We start from the raw sequence: 16883 nt of genomic DNA, 5'->3' as shown, positions 1-16883 counted from the left end.
TGATCAACTCTTTGGTCACATTGAGCTCATTATGATGATGTCCTACCGAGTGGGCCCAGAGATACCTCTCCGTCACACAGAATGACAAATCCTAGTCTCTATTCGTGCTAACCCAACAGACACTTTCGGAGATACCCCTAGTGTGCCTTTATAGCCACCCAGTTACGTTGTGACGTTTGGCACACCCAAAGCATTCCTACGGTATCCGGGAGTTGCACAATCTCATAGTCTAAGGAAATGATACTTGACATTAGAAAAGCTTTAGCAGACGAACTAGACGATCTTGTGCTATGCTTAGGATTGGGTCTTGTCCATCACATCATTCTCCTAATGATGTGATCCCGTTATCAACGACATCCAATGTCCATGGTCAGGAAACCGTAACCATCTATTGATCAACGAGCTAGTCAACTAGAGGCTTACTAGGGACATATTATGGTCTATGTATTCACACATGTATTACGGTCTCTGGTTAATACAATTATAGCATGAACAATAGACAATTATCATGAACAAGGAAATATAATAATAACCATTTTATTATTGCCTCTAGGGCATATTTCCAACACGATGTATTCTTCTTCCCAATACCAAAACTTGCATCCATTCTACACAACAAAATTTAAAGTAAGCACAACTAGTCAAATCTAGAGCACAAACCGAAGCTAAAAGAAGCACATACCCCATCGTTATAGCACTTGATTAACACCCATCCGGTATGTTCCGGCGTTGTAGACACGCGACGCATGACCTTCTTTACGCAGTGGTCGCACTTAATGAGCGGCAACGGTGCGCCGACGAGCTTTTGGGCTAGCACCGAGTCCGACTGATCGCCATTCGTGTATCTGCCGGCGGACCACATATGGTGTAGATCCGAGCGGCCAGAGGAGGAGCCACTGCCTGCATGTGGCCTTGCGGCCCTGCCATGTCCTTCCGGGCCGGTGTCCGGCCAGTCCATGGCGTGGCGTGGCCTACCACAGCCGTGCGAGCTCAAGACCGACCAGATCCGCCCCAAATCCAGCCGGTGGGTGCGCAAAGCAGGTGGCCGTGGTTGGGTAGCTCGGGGGCGTCGAGGGGAAGGGGTTGGGCGAGCGCGCGTCTGAGCTGCACAGCTACAATGGCAACGGCGACGGCGGCGAGGAAAGAGTGGGGAAGAGTGGAGAAGAATGGAGGGCGTGCGGCCGGATGGAGGGAGGGGGCGAATAGAAAAAGGATGTCCCTGTGTCACCGACGGCCGGGCCAGGGGAGGACACGCGCAGACGGCCGATGCGTCCGTGTGCTGTTCGTTTCACCCCAAAAACGGCGCAAATTTGAGCCGAGGATGGGTTGAAAGCAGACATAAAACAGACAAAAGTCTGTTTGCGCCCGCGCGCTGGGTCGTTTGGTTCGTTCGTTTTACGGACGCATGCGGACACGATGGGTCGGTGGAGTTGGCCTGACGTTTCGGGAGAAGTGGGCACGCGGACAGGATGGGTCGGTGGAGTTGGCCTGACGTTTTGGGGGAAGTGGGGTCCGGTTACTGATGCTCTTGTCGATTGCAATGATAGACTCCCTCTTCACTTCTCTTCAGTCAACTGTGTGGTGTAGAGCCGATCGAGCTGTGGAAGCGGAGCCATGGAATCGGCGGCGAGCGCCTTCCTGAGGAGCGTGATGGGGAAGCTGTTCCAGGTGCTGGAGAAGGAGTACAACAAGCAGAAGGGCCTCCGGCAGGACACCCTCTCCATCCAGCAGGACGTCCGCATGATCGCCGCCGCCATGGACGACCGCCTCCACGCCCTGCGCAGGGGCGAGCAACGCACCGCCGTTGCCAGGATCTACAGCGAGGAGATGCTTGGCCTGGTGCACGACGCCCAGGACTGCATCGACCGCATCGTCCACCGCCTCACCTGCAGGCCCCGCGTTGGCGGCGGCGGAGGCGGAGGAGGAGCGGCGCTGATCCGCCGGGTCGCCGCCGTCGCCCACGAGCTGAGGAAGGTCCAGAGTCGCTCGGGCTTCGCCGACGAGATCCGCCAGCTCAAGGCCCGCCTCAAGCTGGCGCACGAGCGCGTCCTCGGCATCCCCATCCCCCCCGCCGCCGCCAGCTGCTGCCACGAGTTCGCGGCGGCGGCGCCGTCGTGTCGTTTCGCGCGCAACCCGGTGGGCATCGGGAGGCCCGTGGAGGATCTCCTGTCGATGCTGGATGAGGTGGAGGGCGAGAAGGAGCAGCTGAGGGTGATCTCCGTGGTGGGGTTCGGCGGCTTGGGGAAGACCACCCTCGCGAGGGCTGTGTACGAGGACCCTCACGCCGTGGAGAAATTCCATTGCCGTGCTTGGGTTGCCGCCGGTCGGTGGTCGCCAGAGGTCACCGGCCACGGGGTCGGTGAGATCCTACGCGATGTACTCCAGCAAGTTCGCCCCAAAGACGCCATGGACGTTGTTGCTGATAATGGCCAACGTATTGAAGCCTTGCTCAAGGAATACCTCAAGGATAAGAGGTGTGCATCTTTCCCTACTCTTTACTTCGTCTCCCTAATAATTTAGATTGTTCTTAGTGAAATCTGAATTTGGGGATCTAGTGAATTTTGGGGATCTTCACTATTGAATTTCATATGCTACTCCCAAATAATTTTAGATTGTTCTTAGTAAAATTATAATTTGGGGATCTAATTTCTATTGAAATTTCTTCTGAATTGCATATGCACTACTCATCTTCTAACCTCTGTTTTTCATCTCCCAATTTTATTTCTAGGTATTTAATTGTCATAGATGACATGGGGATGGAGCAATGGAGCACTATAAATTCCATCTTTGAAAACAATGGCAAAAGCAGCAGAATCCTACTGACCACAACTATTCAGTCAACAGCTAATATCTGCAGCCATGGCAATGGTTATGTGTACCAAATGAACACACTTGGTGAAGAGGACTCCAAGAAAATAGCTCTTCAGGAGGTACGGTCACCTGAGCTGGAGCAGGGGTCCATGCCGCTGCTGCAGAAATGCGGTGGTCTTCCACTTGCTCTCGTCAGTGTCTCCGATTTCCTGAAATGCTCAGGTGAGCCTACGGGGGAGCGATGCACAGAGCTATGCCGTAACCTGGGTTCTCATCTGAGAGAGAAGCATGGCCATGACAATTTCGCAGAACTAAGAAAGGTGCTGATGCATAACTATGACAGTTTGTCAGTGTATGCTATGACCTGCTTGCTATATCTTGGTGTATTCCCTAACAATCGTCCCCTCAAGAGGAAAGTTGTTATCAGGAGGTGGTTAGCGGAAGGATATGCACGGAGTGATTCTCTTCGCAGTGAGGAGGACATTGCGGATGAGACTTTCAAGGCGCTTGTCGACCGGAATATCATACAGTCCATTGGCACAAGGAATAATGCGCAAGTGAAGACGTGCATGACTCATGGCATCATGCACGAGTTCGTGCTGCACAAGTCCGTGTCACAGGGGTTCATCGCGACATCGTCTCGTGATCATCCAAGACCCCATGCCTATGTTAATAATGCCTGCCACCTTTCCATCCATGGTGGCAATGTGACAGATAGTGAGGCCTCTGACGAGGATTTATCTCGTGTTCGGTCTCTAACAGTCTTTGGAAAAGCAGGTGATGCTATTTCTTATGTTCGTAAATGCAAACTGCTACGAGTCTTGGATCTGGAAGAATGCAGTGATCTGGAAGATAGTCACCTCAAACACATAGGCAAGCTATGGCATCTAAAATATCTAAGTGTTGGGGGCAGTATTGCGAAGCTTCCGAGCAGCATCGATGGACTGCACTGCTTAGAGACCCTGGATTTAAGGAGAACCAAGATAAAGACAGTGCCCATTGAGGCCATTATGCTGTACCACTTAGCTCATCTGTTCGGAAAGTTTACAGTTGACAAAGAAGATCTAAACAATGCAAACAAGATGAGCAAAGCAACGAAGTTCTTGTCCGGAAACAAGAGCAACCTGAAGACTTTAGCTGGATTTGTCACAAACGAAAGGCAAGGGTTTCTTCAACTTATGGTTCACATGAGAAATCTGAGAAAGGTCAAGATATGGTGTGGGCCAGTTGCAAATGGAAGTAACTACACCAATGATCTTTCCAAGGCCATTCAGGAGTTCACCAAGGTCCCCATGGACAATGTGGGTGCCCGTTCTCTATCACTTGATTCAGAAGAATGTTCCGAAGACTTGCTGAGTTCGCTTGCTTTTGAGCCATGCTCGGAGGATTCCAAATATGATGTAAGGTCACTGAAGCTACGTGGCAAGCTACTCCAGTTACCCCCGTTTGTTCCCTTGCTGTCAGGTCTCACTGAACTGTGTATTTCATCAGCTACTCTGACACGGGATCTTCTATCGTCTCTGATCAATTTGAGAAACTTGCTTTACCTCAAGTTGATTGCGAATGAGCTTGAGAGATTTGAAATGAAATCAGGGGCATTCCCAAGCCTGCGTCGTCTGTGCTTTGTAGTGCAAAGTCTCACTTCAGCTCTGCCAGCAATCGAACAAGGAGCTCTGCCGAACCTTGTTTCACTCCAGCTGCTCTGCCCGAGTCTAGTTGGTCTTTCCGGCATCCAAATCAGACACCTCAGACATCTCAAGGAAGTCATGGTTGACTCTGGAGTGCCTGACCAAACACGACAAGACTGGGAGCAAGCAACAAAGAACCATCCGAATAGGCCGAGACTCATGTTGCACAAAAGTGGTGTTCGAGTGGAAAGCGAGGGTCCGGGGAATGAAGAAGTTTCAGCTGTGAGGGACAAGCGGAAAATATGTGTAGTCCAACCAAGTTTGGATGATGGACTGGATTCTAGTCTCAAGAAGATGAGACTTTCATCAGAGTCTTCTTCGCGGCTTCAAGTGATTGTCCAATCAACTTCCTCATCTGGCCACTGAGGCAGACGGCAATGATGATTCAGCGAAGCAAGCTGCTGCGGTGATGATTCAGCTTGGATACCCAAACCAGAGACATGATAAATGACGAGCTGCTGTTGTATTGTACGGTGTGTAGTTTTACTTCTGGCGACAAGTTTTGTCTCCTTATTTTCTTGTCTATATGCTCATGGTTTTCTATTGTTACAAAGTTAACCATGTTGCAAATTGCAAGATAATCTTTGTTTCCATGCCCAATCCACCTCTTGCAACTGTATATTCACATCATGCAAGAAACAGAGCAGGGCTAAAGCTAGCACTATGTTGGCTGTTCTTCAGAAGCTAACAAACAGCCAGTTGCTGATTAAGCCCTATGCCCACCACACTACCTTCAAAGCTGCGCGGCCTTGCGACAGAGCTCATGAATGCCTTCATGACTTCCATGGAGGCATCTCTCTGGAGCAAGCACATGGCGTACTCCATGACTGCGGCATCGCAGGGCAGCATGATCCTCCCGTCATCGCCGCGTGAACTCCTCCTGGGACATCCTCAGAAGCTCGCTGAAGATCGATGTGCCGAGGTATGCCAGCGGCACCTCGAACCGCGCCCTGTCGGCGGTGTACACCACACAGTGGCCCTTCATTGCCACCGACGGTGAAGTGGCGCAGCACTCGTCATTACCTGCTCCTTTCGCCGCTGTTGTGGTCCGGGTGAGCCTCTTCCTCCCGATGGCCGCTATTGTCTGCCACTTCTTTGCCATCTGAGAAAGTCTCTTGGCACTAACCATGTTTGGTTTACTCCTCTTTCTTTGCTAGGTGTAGTGGTGCTGCTTTAGCTTGTGCTTTCTGGATGAACTGATGAGGTGATGGTGGTGCTAAGCTGATGAATTTATACAGATGAGGGGGGAGGAAGAGAAGGGAACGCTGCAGTTTAGGTGCAGCTATCCTGACAGGTTGGCAAGGGACAGAGCCATGAGCTCAAAGCATGCAATGCTGTAAGTGCAAGGGCAGGCAGTGTGATCTTGATTAGATTTCTCTGGGGCTATCTGTTTGCCACTTGTTGCCGGGGACGATATTAGCAGGTCTCTTGTCTTGGGTGTGCTTGGAGACATCACAGTATGCTCCCATACTCACCTGTTTTAGTGGCAAAGATTAGGCATGCACGAATTAAGGTCCAATTCTATTTGTGAGGTACACACTAATAATTATGAGTGCTTGATGATTGGATCCTATTGAAATGAAATATGTAGAGTGGCCCCTGAGATGGAGATATCTAGTCTGACAGTTGGTCATGCCGGTCATGACAGATTATTGATGAAGAACCAGATAAGATCTCATCAGCGGCCCAAAACTACATACTCCCTCCGTCCGGAAATACTTGTCCTTGGAATGGATTACAAATAACTGATGTCTATCATCAAGTGCTAGACCACATCTCAGTTGAAACTTGAGATGACCATCTATATTTTTGTCCTATGTAGAAGCATAGGTTTTGTAAGAAAAATGATGTTAAAGCGTAGGGGCAATTCAGAACTGCTGTCGACGTGTTTTTCATGTGAACTTCTATGATTTATTATAAGAAAGTAAAAACACAAGAGAAAGGAAGAAGTTTGGACTAACAAGATTGATCATAATCTGTGGGAGATTATAATAATTCTTGCCTCCATGCCATTTTGGGCTAATTAGTACTCCATTATTTTTTATTCTTTTCTAGGGACAATTTGGTGCCATGTGCCCTTCAAATCTTTGGTACACATTCTTTTATGTAATAATGGAAGATTAACTCCTGGCATCTGCTTACAGAGATCTTTGGTGTGCATTATCCAATTTGAGCCTTACCTTAATTTATCACACCCATAGCTTAGCTGCAGAGCCACTCAGCCTTCAGGTGTCCCAACTCTGCTCTGAATACACAAGAGCTCGTCTGAACCACTAGGAAGTACAGTAATGTACTAGTAACGTGTCAAATCTGTGAAACTTGCAATAAGATCCTTTAATTTACTATCCCATATGGAACTAGATATTTACATCATTCTAATGAAAGGATAAAGAAAAATTCTAGAAAGATGACTTAATTTGTGAATCTTCAGGAGCTAGAAACAGCAGAGTAGCTCTGTTTCTTTTGTTTTTCTTTTGCGAAAAAACAACAGAGTAGCTAGAAACGTTTCTAGCTACTCTGTTACCCAAACGCTGAATCATGGAGACCGCCTAGCAGCCTGTAGCAGCATTAGGTGATGCATTGGTCTCTTTTTTGCATGATTGCCTTCGCCGCCACTTCAGAATCTGGCTCGACGAGAGGCCCATGCAGGACGCCACCACGAAATGGATGGCGCGGAGGCCCTCTTCGCCCTTGAAGCCACCAGGAGGCTGGTACTCCAGTATTCTTTATAAGAGTAATTTGTGGTTGTTCACTCTCAGAGCTTGACTGGACCGCCCTGGCATTTTTCTTCCTCTTTACATGAAAATCTCCACTTTCAAAACTCTTTTATGATGTTTTGCGCTGAATCTTGCTTCTTTTCTTTGGCTGCAAGCGCAAATCCTTACTTTCAGAGCTGGCATGGGCATATTTACTACAGTTTCTTCTTGCTTTATGCTCTTCTTTACTTAACAACCTCTTGTTTTGCTTCCGTATATCAACAACTAGTTCTGCAGATTCAGTTTCTTTGGATTCACTCTGTACATTCGCCATTTTCCACTTCTTCTGAAAACAAGGTGATCTGCGTGTACCAAAAGCAGTTGCAGAGATACTTTCTTCCATATGCTGAACTTATCACCTACATGTTTTATGTTTCAGCTAAATTTGACTGACATGACATATCAGGCATAAGAAAATCAACCATCACCTGCTTAAAATGAAGCAGCATGGACACCATATGCAGAACCTTAAAAATGATTAAGCTTCTTAAGTTAACACACAGGCGACAACAATGGTTCCGGTGGCACAAATAACTATATGACAGCTAGTAACAACAAATGCCCTTGGAATAAGATGTGTGTTTGAACATCTTAAAAGGCACATTTGTCATTTTGTTCAATCCTGCCTGGGAATCACACCTAGAACTCGTAACCCTAGAAATAGCGCCGCCGGTAGAAAAATGCGGGGACAGGTTTGATTTAAGATGCACATCTAACGAATCCAGCGGCAACAAAAGATCATGATAGATATTTGTTTTTGTTACCTGCTCTTCTCAGAAATGGATCCACAATGCGAGACTGCCGGGTGCGGCGGATGCATCGGCAGGGGAACATAAGGGAATAGCAAGTGGAGCGTAGGAGGAGACGACGAGGTCGCTTACCACTAGTGGGGTGGGTTGCGAATGAATTCAGGGTGATATTCAATACATTGGTGGGCTCCACTATATCTATTGTATCCGGATACACACAAAAAGGAAATCAATAGACAACTATTTGGCTTTGACTACGGTACTCCTCTCGCTTTCTACACCTGATCGAATCACAACGCCATGCGACGCCTCTGCGGTGCCCGGTAGAAACCGGTTATCGCCTAGTAACAGTCGCTAAAATTGAATATTCAGTGGGCTCGCCCTTAGCACCAACACAATAGACACATTCTTTCGTTGTGCAATTTTATATAGGTTTGTGTACACTACGCCTAATAGAGTATCACCTAGACACTTATCTTCCAAAACTGCGTAGCTTGGCTATTAGCTACTTCAAATTGTCCCTGTGGGAAGAAGTTATCCTTCACCATCATTAGGCCTTTTCAAAAGGGTGTGTCTAACGGTTTTTGTTGTGACCTGGGATAAAGTCCGAGTGGTGGTACTTGTTGGGCAGCAATTCCTGCCAAAGTACTCCCTCTGGTTCTTTTTACTCCGCATATAAGAATTGTTTGAAGTCAAACTTCACAAAGTTTAACCATATTTATAAGAAAAAATATCAGCATCTATCATGCTAAAGTTATACAATATGAAACTTTAAGTCATGACGCATCTACTGGTATTGATTTCACATTGTGAATGTTGATATTTTTTTCTATAAAGTTGGTCAAAGTTTACGAGGCTTGACTTCAGACAAATCTTATATGCGAACTAAAAAGGACCGGAGGGGGTACTTCCTCATTAAGTAGATTAACCCAAATGATAAGTGTCATATGTGTGGCACGAAGCACTCTAGCCCTGACTTTTTTTACAACTAAAGTTGCCATCCAAAAGAAAAAACAAACTAAAAAAAAACTGAAATTTACCATCGAAAAGAAGTTGTCATGCTTGGCAACTAAAGTTGACATTCTCGCGTTACTAAACTTGCCATAAAAAACGTTTGGAAGTTGCCATGTGTTCACTTATAACGGCCATTTGCTGAGCAACCGCTTATTTTTGACCTCTAGGTCTTCAATCCCAAGTCCACCGTGGTCTTTTGGGCAACATATAATATCCCATCTAGCGAGCTTATATTTCTGTTTGTGTTCGTCACTTTGCAAGAAGAATCATGATCTATGAAAATCCAATCTTTTTTGCACCCCTTTGGGTATTTCAAAGAAGTATAGGATGAACATGTGCAAGCTATAGTAAGGACAATGTTTATTAGGATGAGACGAGCTCCACACGGCAAAAGGTTGGCCTTCCAATGACTGAGCATTTTCTCAAGCGGGTGTTAATAATTTTCCAATCCTTATTTTGAGAAACAATTTTCCAAAATGAAGGTGAATGGGAATCCCAAGGTAACAAAAGGGAGGCTATCCAACCTCGCAACTAAGAAGTTGCTTGTAGTGGTGTTGTTCTGTCGTTTTGAGTCCAGACAATTTTTTGTACTACCAGCAATTGATCAACTTCATACTAATCGCTTTGTCCATATCATGTTTCATAAAACTAAAAGCATCGTCTAGTATAGGATAGAGACTCCCCCATTCACCCCGCAAAAAAAAGACTCCCCCATTCACTAGGTGAGGAGTGAGCCATCCTACCTACTTGTCCATCCTCCATAGCCCTCGCTATAAGGATATCCAACATATCAGTAACCACATTGAAGATTGAACAAGATGGGCGATAGGGGATACCTTCATAGCCCCTTAACACCAACACTACCTCCCTGCACTAAGGAGCAAGGAAATCGCTAATTTGCACTCCAGCTGCGCATGTACGTTGCGATCGACATCAATCGTAAAGCTTGGGGCAACAGTGATTTGGCAGAACACTTCAGCTACGTACGTACATCTTGGGGCTAGCTACGTCAACGTTGTGATGCATGGATGATAACATCGGCAGAAATGAAAACATAGGCAAAATATGAATGCACGCATATGAATTCACCTCATTGCTAATGGTAAGCACAGAAAGAAGCGGATCTTTCAGCTTGAACAGGATGAGGGTACGATTTTAGGTCAAGATAATCTCAAAACCTATATTACCGAGTATTATAGACAGTTATTTGGACCTCGGAGGATAATTGTGTGTCCCTCGATGATTCCAGGACTGAGGATGTGCCTCAGTTGTCTGCTGCTGATAATGATATCCTGGTTGCCCCGTTCTCAGAGAAGGAGGTGTTCGATGCTATTGCACAAATGAAAAACAATAAGGCTCCCGGACCGGATGGGTTCTCGGCTGAGTTCTATAAAAAGTGCTGGCACATTATTAAGGGGGATTTACTACCTATGTTTTATGATCTCTTCTCTGGACAGCTTCAATTATTTCACCTGAATTTTGGAACTATCACATTGCTCCCTAAGAAAACGGATGCTGTGAGAATTGAGCAGTTCAGACCGATCTGCCTCCTCAATGTTAGTTTCAAAATCTTCACCAAGGTCAGGACCAATAGGCTCACACAGATTGCGCATTCTGTGGTGCAACAATCCCAAACTGCTTTCATGCCGGACAGGAACATCCTTGAAGGGGTGGTTGTTCTTCATGAAACACTCCATGAAATCCATTCCAAAAAATTAGATTGAGTAATTTTTAAGGTGGATTTTGAAAAAGCGTACGATAAGGTCAAATGGCCACTCCTCCAACAGGCATTGCGTATGAAGGGTTTTGATGAAGCCTGGCGCCGACAGGTCGAATCCTTTACGCAAAAAGGGAGTGTGGGAATTAAAGTGAATGACGATATAGGTCATTACTTCCAGACACATAAAGGCCTCAGACAAGGAGATCCGATGTCCCATATCTTGTTTAACATTGTGGTGGATATGTTAGCAATTTTGATAGGGAGGGCTAAGGACAATGGTCAAGTGGGTGGTTTGGTACCTCATCTCGTTGATGGAGGTGTTTCCATCCTTCAATATGCAGATGATACAATCATCTTTATGGAGCATGATTTGGCCAAGGCGATAAATATGAAGCTGGTGTTATGCCTTTTTGAACAATTGACCGGGTTAAAGATTAACTTTCATAAGAGCGAGTTGTTTTGCCTTGGTAGAGCCAAAGATGACCAGGAGTCTTATAGGCAATTGTTTGGGTGCGAGTTGGGGAGTTTACCTTTCTCATACCTTGGTATTCCGATACACCATCGTAGGCTGACAAACAGAGAATGGAAGTGCATCGAGGATCGATTTGAGAAAAAACTGAGCTGCTGGAAGGGTAAGCTCATGTCATACGGAGGCCGTTTGATATTAATTAATTCGGTGCTCACGAGTATGCCTATGTTCCTCTTATCATTTTTTGAGGTCCCAGTTGGTGTTAGGAAAAGACTGGACTTCTATCAATCGCGTTTCTTCTGGCAGGGTGATGATCTTAAAAGAAAATACCGGCTTGCTAAATGGGACATCATCTATCGACCGAAAGACCAAGGGGGTATTGGTATTGAAAATCTTGAAGTCAAGAACAAATGCCTTCTTAGTAAGTGGTTGTGGAAGCTTTCTTCCGGGACTGAGGCCATGTGGGCGCAGATCCTCCGCAGCAAGTACCTCCAGACTAAAACATTGTCCCAGGTCACAGTCAGACCGACTGATTCGCCTTTCTGGAAAGGACTAATGAAAGTCAAACAATAAATGTTCAATAGGACGAAATTTGTTATTGGAAACGGGGCAAGTACACGTTTCTGGGAGGATACTTGGCTTGGCGACTCACCTTTAGCCATTCAATATCCGTCTTTATATCGGATTGCTCAACGACGTGAGGTATTTGTGGCAACGGTATTTCAATCTATCCCCCTTAATATTCAGTTTAGACGGTCGCTAGCAGGCAATCGTTGGGAAGAATGGCTCCATCTAGTTAGGAGACTGATGGACGTTCAACTTTCTCACCAACCCGATGAATTATGCTGGAAGTTGACTAGGTCTGGAGTATTTACAGTTAAATCAATGTATATTGATGTTATTAATTCGAACTCCATTCCAACTTCCAAGTATGTTTGGGCAGTCAAAGTTCCTTTAAAAATTAAAGTGTTTATGTGGTTTGTCCATAAACAAGTTATTTTAACAAATGACAACTTGATAAAGTGTAATTGGACAGGACCTACTAGGTGTAGCTTCTGTGATCGGGATGAGATGATTAAGCATTTATTCTTTGATTGTCCGTTGGCCAAAGTCCTTTGGCGGACTGTCCATATTGCTTTTAATATTACTCCACCGACTTCGGTCAATGCATTATTTGGGACATGGCTTAATGGGGTTGAGCCTGACTTAGCAAGACATATTCAGGTTGGAGTTTGCGCTTTGTTGTGGACTATCTGGAATTGCAGAAATGATTTGGTTTTTAACAGAACATCACGGATTTATTTTTTGCAGGTTATTTTTCGAGCTACGGCAGTGATCCGTTCGTGGTCGCTACTCACTCCGATGGAGGCCAGGGAGCGTTTGGTTACTGGATCTATCCGTTGGGAGATGGTAGCTTGGGATATTTTCAACCGGTTTGGATGGCGGTCATGTAATAGGATAGGCAATTAGTTTACCTATCTATTTTTAGCCAGCTGGTTGTGGCATCTTGTCCTGGCTAGTTTGTGTATCTAGCCTTTTTAAGCTCTGTGTGAGCTGCATTTTCCTTCTATCAACTGGAGACTTTGGAACCTTGTTGACACCTTTTGTTATTTGGTTAATAAGATGGCCGTATGCATCACTCTGATGCAGAGGCCGGGGAGCCCCCCCCTTTTCGAAAAATAAATGCACACATAGTGGTGCATAACTGTAAGTAGATGGCACTGCATGTAAGTACTCCCTCCGTCCGAAAAAACTTGTCCCTCAAATAAATGTATCTAGCACAAAGTTAATGTGTGATATATCCATTTGAGGAACAAGCTTGAGACAAGTTTTTTCGGACGAAGGAAGTACTAGATAATAACGATAGCAATATACTCCATTTCATAAAAGCGGTGCTTATACAACCAAACATACAACGACAGACTGACGGTGTCTTATGCGAACTCATATATAGGATATTAGTACTCCCTCCGTCCGAAAAGACTTGTCCTTCAAATGAATGTATCTAGCATCAAGTTAGTGCTAGATACATTCATTTGAGAAACAAGCTTGGGACAAGCTTTTCCGGACGGAGGGAGTAGCACTGGATAGATTTCTTATATATTTTGGACTCTAGACCTGACGACGATGAGGCGGCAATAATAATAGCAATGGATTTACTAATTTACAGTCAGATGAAATTAATTCTCTTTCATTCGATTTTCGGTCCGTCCGATCCTTGTGCGTGGATTCGTGCATTTCTCTTTTTTTTCAACTCTCGGGCTGTTTTGGAGACCCGTGTCCTATTGTCCCATCTCTGGCCGGCTTTGTTCGTCTCATTCTCATTTCGAGCGCATGAGCTTGGAGGTAGATAGCCATGGTGATTTTTCGCTGGAGATCTCAGCCGCTGATCTCTTTAGGCGAGCCGGTGGTTAGGCGCCCGGTTCTCCTCCCCCTGCCCCCCAATCCCCTGCTTCCTTCTCCTGAAGCGCGCGCACAGGGAGAGGCGAAGTAGACGCCATGGCGATCCAGCTACGTTGTCTTTTCTGCTTTGCTTGATTTCGCGACGCTTCTCATTTTCCCCGTGTTGATCTGCGAGGCCTGTGCCCCCTCCTCATCCTCCATCCATCTGTGGTTGGTTTTGTAAGTATGCTTTCCCCCTGCGAGGCCTGTACCCCCCTGCTTTTTCTGTTCAATTTTTGCTAGATCCGGCTCAGTGTTGTGTTGTTCCCCTGTGTAGACATGGATCTTAGATGTTTTGGATGTTGCAGGTGTTGCTGGTGTATGGTTGATGTATATGTAGTAGTGGATCCCTCCTGTTTTTTTGTCGATTTTGCGCTTCCGGATGCCGCTGTAGTTGTCATCGTGACAGTAGCTCCTAGATGTACAATCCCTCATGTGCATCCCTCCTATAATTGTCGTTGTGGTTACCTGCTGTTTGGATGTAAGTTGGTATTGACCCCTTTGACGTCTGCTAGCTTTTGTAGATGTATAGCCCCTAGATGTATGGATGCAAATGCTGAGTCACTTGGTCACTTGAGTCTCATTGTGTGTTTTATTGAAATAGGCATAGTAAAGGCCATCAATGCCATTTTTATTGAAATAAAAGATGCAAAACATTGTTCTAAATAAAAGCAAGCAAATCCTAACAAAATAAATTGACGCTCCAAGCAAAACACATATCATGTGGTGAATAAAAATATAGCTCCAAGTAAAGTTACCGATGAGCAAAGACGAAAGAGGGGATGCCTTCCGGGGCATCCCCAAGCTTAGCCTCTCGGTTGTCCTTGAATATTACCTTGGGGTGCCTTGGGAATCCCCAAGCTTAGGATCTTTGCCACTCCTTATTCCATAGTCCATCGAATCTTTACCCAAAACTTGAAAACTTCACAACACAAAACTTAACAGAAAACTCGTAAGCTCCGTTACTATAAGAAAATGAATCACCACTTAGTTACTGTTGTGAACTCCTTTTAAATTCATATTGGTGTAATATCTACTGTATTCTAACTTCTCTATGGTTCATACCCTCCGATACTACTCATAAATTCATCAAAATAAGCAAACAACACATAGAAAACAGAATCTGTCAAAAACAGAACTGTCTATAGTAATCTATATCAAACGTATACTTCTGGAAGGAAAAAAATTCTGAAATAAATAGCTGGATGTGAGGAAGTTATCTATTAATCACATGCAAAAAGAATCAACTAAATATCACTCTCCAGTAAAACATAGTAGCAAATCTCGTGAGTGCTAAAGTTTCTGTTTTTTACAGCAAGATCGCAAAGACTTTCCCCAAGTCTTCCCAAAGGTTCTACTTGGCACAAAAACTAATTAAAACACAAAAACTCAATCATAACAGAGTCTAGATAAATAATTTATTACTAAACAGGAAAAAAACCAAGGAACAAAAATAGAATTGGGTTTCCTCCCAACAAGCGCTACTGTTTAACGACTCGTAGCTAGGCATGATGATTTCAATGATGCTCACATAAAATATGAGAATGAAACATAAAGAGAGCATCATGAAGAATATGAATAGCACATTTAAGTCTAACCCACTTCCTATGCATAGGGATTTTGTGAGCAAACAACTTGTGGGAATAAGAATCAACTTGCATAGGAAGGTATAACAAGCATAGCTTCAAGATTTTCAACACATAGAGAGGAAACTTGATATTATTGCAACCCCTACAAGCATATATTCCTCCCTCATAATAATTTTCAGTAGCATCATGAATGAATCCAACAATATAACCATCACATAAAGCATTCTTTTCATGATCTACAAGCATGCAAAGTTGACACTCTTCCAAAATAGTGGGATTAACATTAACTAAAGTCATGACCTCTCCAAACCCACTTTCATAATTATCACAATAAGATTCAACACCCTCCAAAATAGTGGGATCATTACTTACTAAAGTTGACACTCTTCTAAACCCACTTTCATCAATATAATCATCATAAATAGGAGGCATGCTATCATCAAAATAAAATTGCTCATCAAAACTTGGGGGACAAAAATATCATCTTCATCAAACATAGCATCCCCAAACTTGTGGCTTTGCATATCATTAGCATCATGGATATTCAAAGAATTCATACTAACAACATTGCAATAATGCTCATCATACAAAGATTTAGTGCCAAACATTTTAATACATTTTTCTTCTAACACTTTGGCACAATTATCGGAATCCTTATTTTCATGACAGACATTAAAAAGATGAAGCATATGAGGTATCCTCAATTCTATTTTTTTTAATTTTCTTTAATAGACTAAACTAGTGATAAAACAAGAAACTAAAAGATTCGATTGCAAAATCTAAAGATATACCTTCAAGCGCTAACCTCCCCGGCAACGGCGCCAGAAAAGAGCTTGATGTCTACTACGCAACCTTCTTCTTGTAGACGTTGTTGGGCCTCCAAGTACAGAGGTTTGTAGGACAGTAGCAAATTTCCCTCGAGTGGATGACCTAAGGTTTATCAATCCGTGGGAGGCGTAGGATGAAGATGGTCTCTCTCAAGCAACCCTGCAACCAAATAACAAAGAGAATCTTGTGTCCCCAACACACCTAATACAATGGTAAATTGTATAGGTGCACTAGTTCGGCGAAGAGATGGTGATACAAGTGCAATATGGATGGTAGATATAGGTTTTTGTAATCTGAAAATATAAAAACAGCAAGGTAACTAATGATAAAAGTGAGCGTAAACAGTATTGCAATGCTAGTAAACAAGGCCTAGGGTTCATACTTTCACTAGTGCAAGTTCTCTCAACAATAATAACATAATTGGATCATATAACTATCCCTCAACATGCAACAAAGAGTCACTCCAAAGTCACTAATAGCGGAGAACAAATGAAGAGATTATTGTAGGTTACGAAACCACCTCAAAGTTAGTCTTTCTGATCGATCTATTGAAGAGTTCGCACTAGAATAACACCTTAAGACACAAATCAACCAAAACCCTAATGTCACCCACATACTCCAATGTCACCTCAAGTATCTGTGGGTATGATTATATGATATGCATCACACAATCTCATATTCATCTATTCAAACCAACACAAAGTACTTTAAAGAGTGCCCCAAAGTTTCTACCGGAGAGTCGAGATGAAAATGTGTGCCAACCCCTATGCATAAGTTCACGAGGTCACGGAACTCGCAAGTTGATCAGCAAAACATA

General features: G+C 44.4%; 1 protein-coding gene and 1 pseudogene across 2 annotated transcripts; one reads left to right on the top strand and one right to left on the bottom strand.

Annotated features, from left to right (window-relative positions):
* The first annotated feature begins 1531 nt into the window (after positions 1-1531).
* LOC119302767 (disease resistance protein RGA4-like) lies at positions 1532-6388 on the top strand. Of its 2 annotated transcripts, none has more exons than XM_037579819.1 (3): positions 1532-2474; positions 2729-5551; positions 5663-6388. In XM_037579819.1, exons 1-2 carry the CDS (start codon positions 1615-1617, stop codon positions 4863-4865), a joined length of 2997 nt encoding a protein of 998 aa, XP_037435716.1. In that variant the 5' UTR covers positions 1532-1614; the 3' UTR covers positions 4866-5551; positions 5663-6388. The 2 variants fall into 2 exon arrangements, with proteins under 2 accessions (XP_037435716.1, XP_037435715.1); XM_037579818.1 differs by having other exon boundaries at positions 5657-6388.
* On the bottom strand, positions 5184-5650 carry LOC119302768 (annotated as a pseudogene).
* Positions 6389-16883: the final 10495 nt, after the last annotated feature.

The sequence above is a fragment of the Triticum dicoccoides genome, chromosome 5A, assembly GCF_002162155.2.
Source record: "Triticum dicoccoides isolate Atlit2015 ecotype Zavitan chromosome 5A, WEW_v2.0, whole genome shotgun sequence".
Lineage (NCBI taxonomy): Eukaryota > Viridiplantae > Streptophyta > Magnoliopsida > Poales > Poaceae > Triticum > Triticum dicoccoides.
This window is presented reverse-complemented; position numbering and strand designations above follow the sequence as displayed.

Bases quoted from the DNA above. Each gene is read 5' to 3' on its own strand.
- LOC119302767 (XM_037579819.1), top strand. From the start codon at position 1,615: ATGGAATCGGCGGCGAGCGCCTTCCTGAGGAGCGTGATGGGGAAGCTG. The intron at 2,475-2,728 runs GTGTGCATCTTT...TTTTATTTCTAG, and splicing joins GAATACCTCAAGGATAAGAG to GTATTTAATTGTCATAGATG.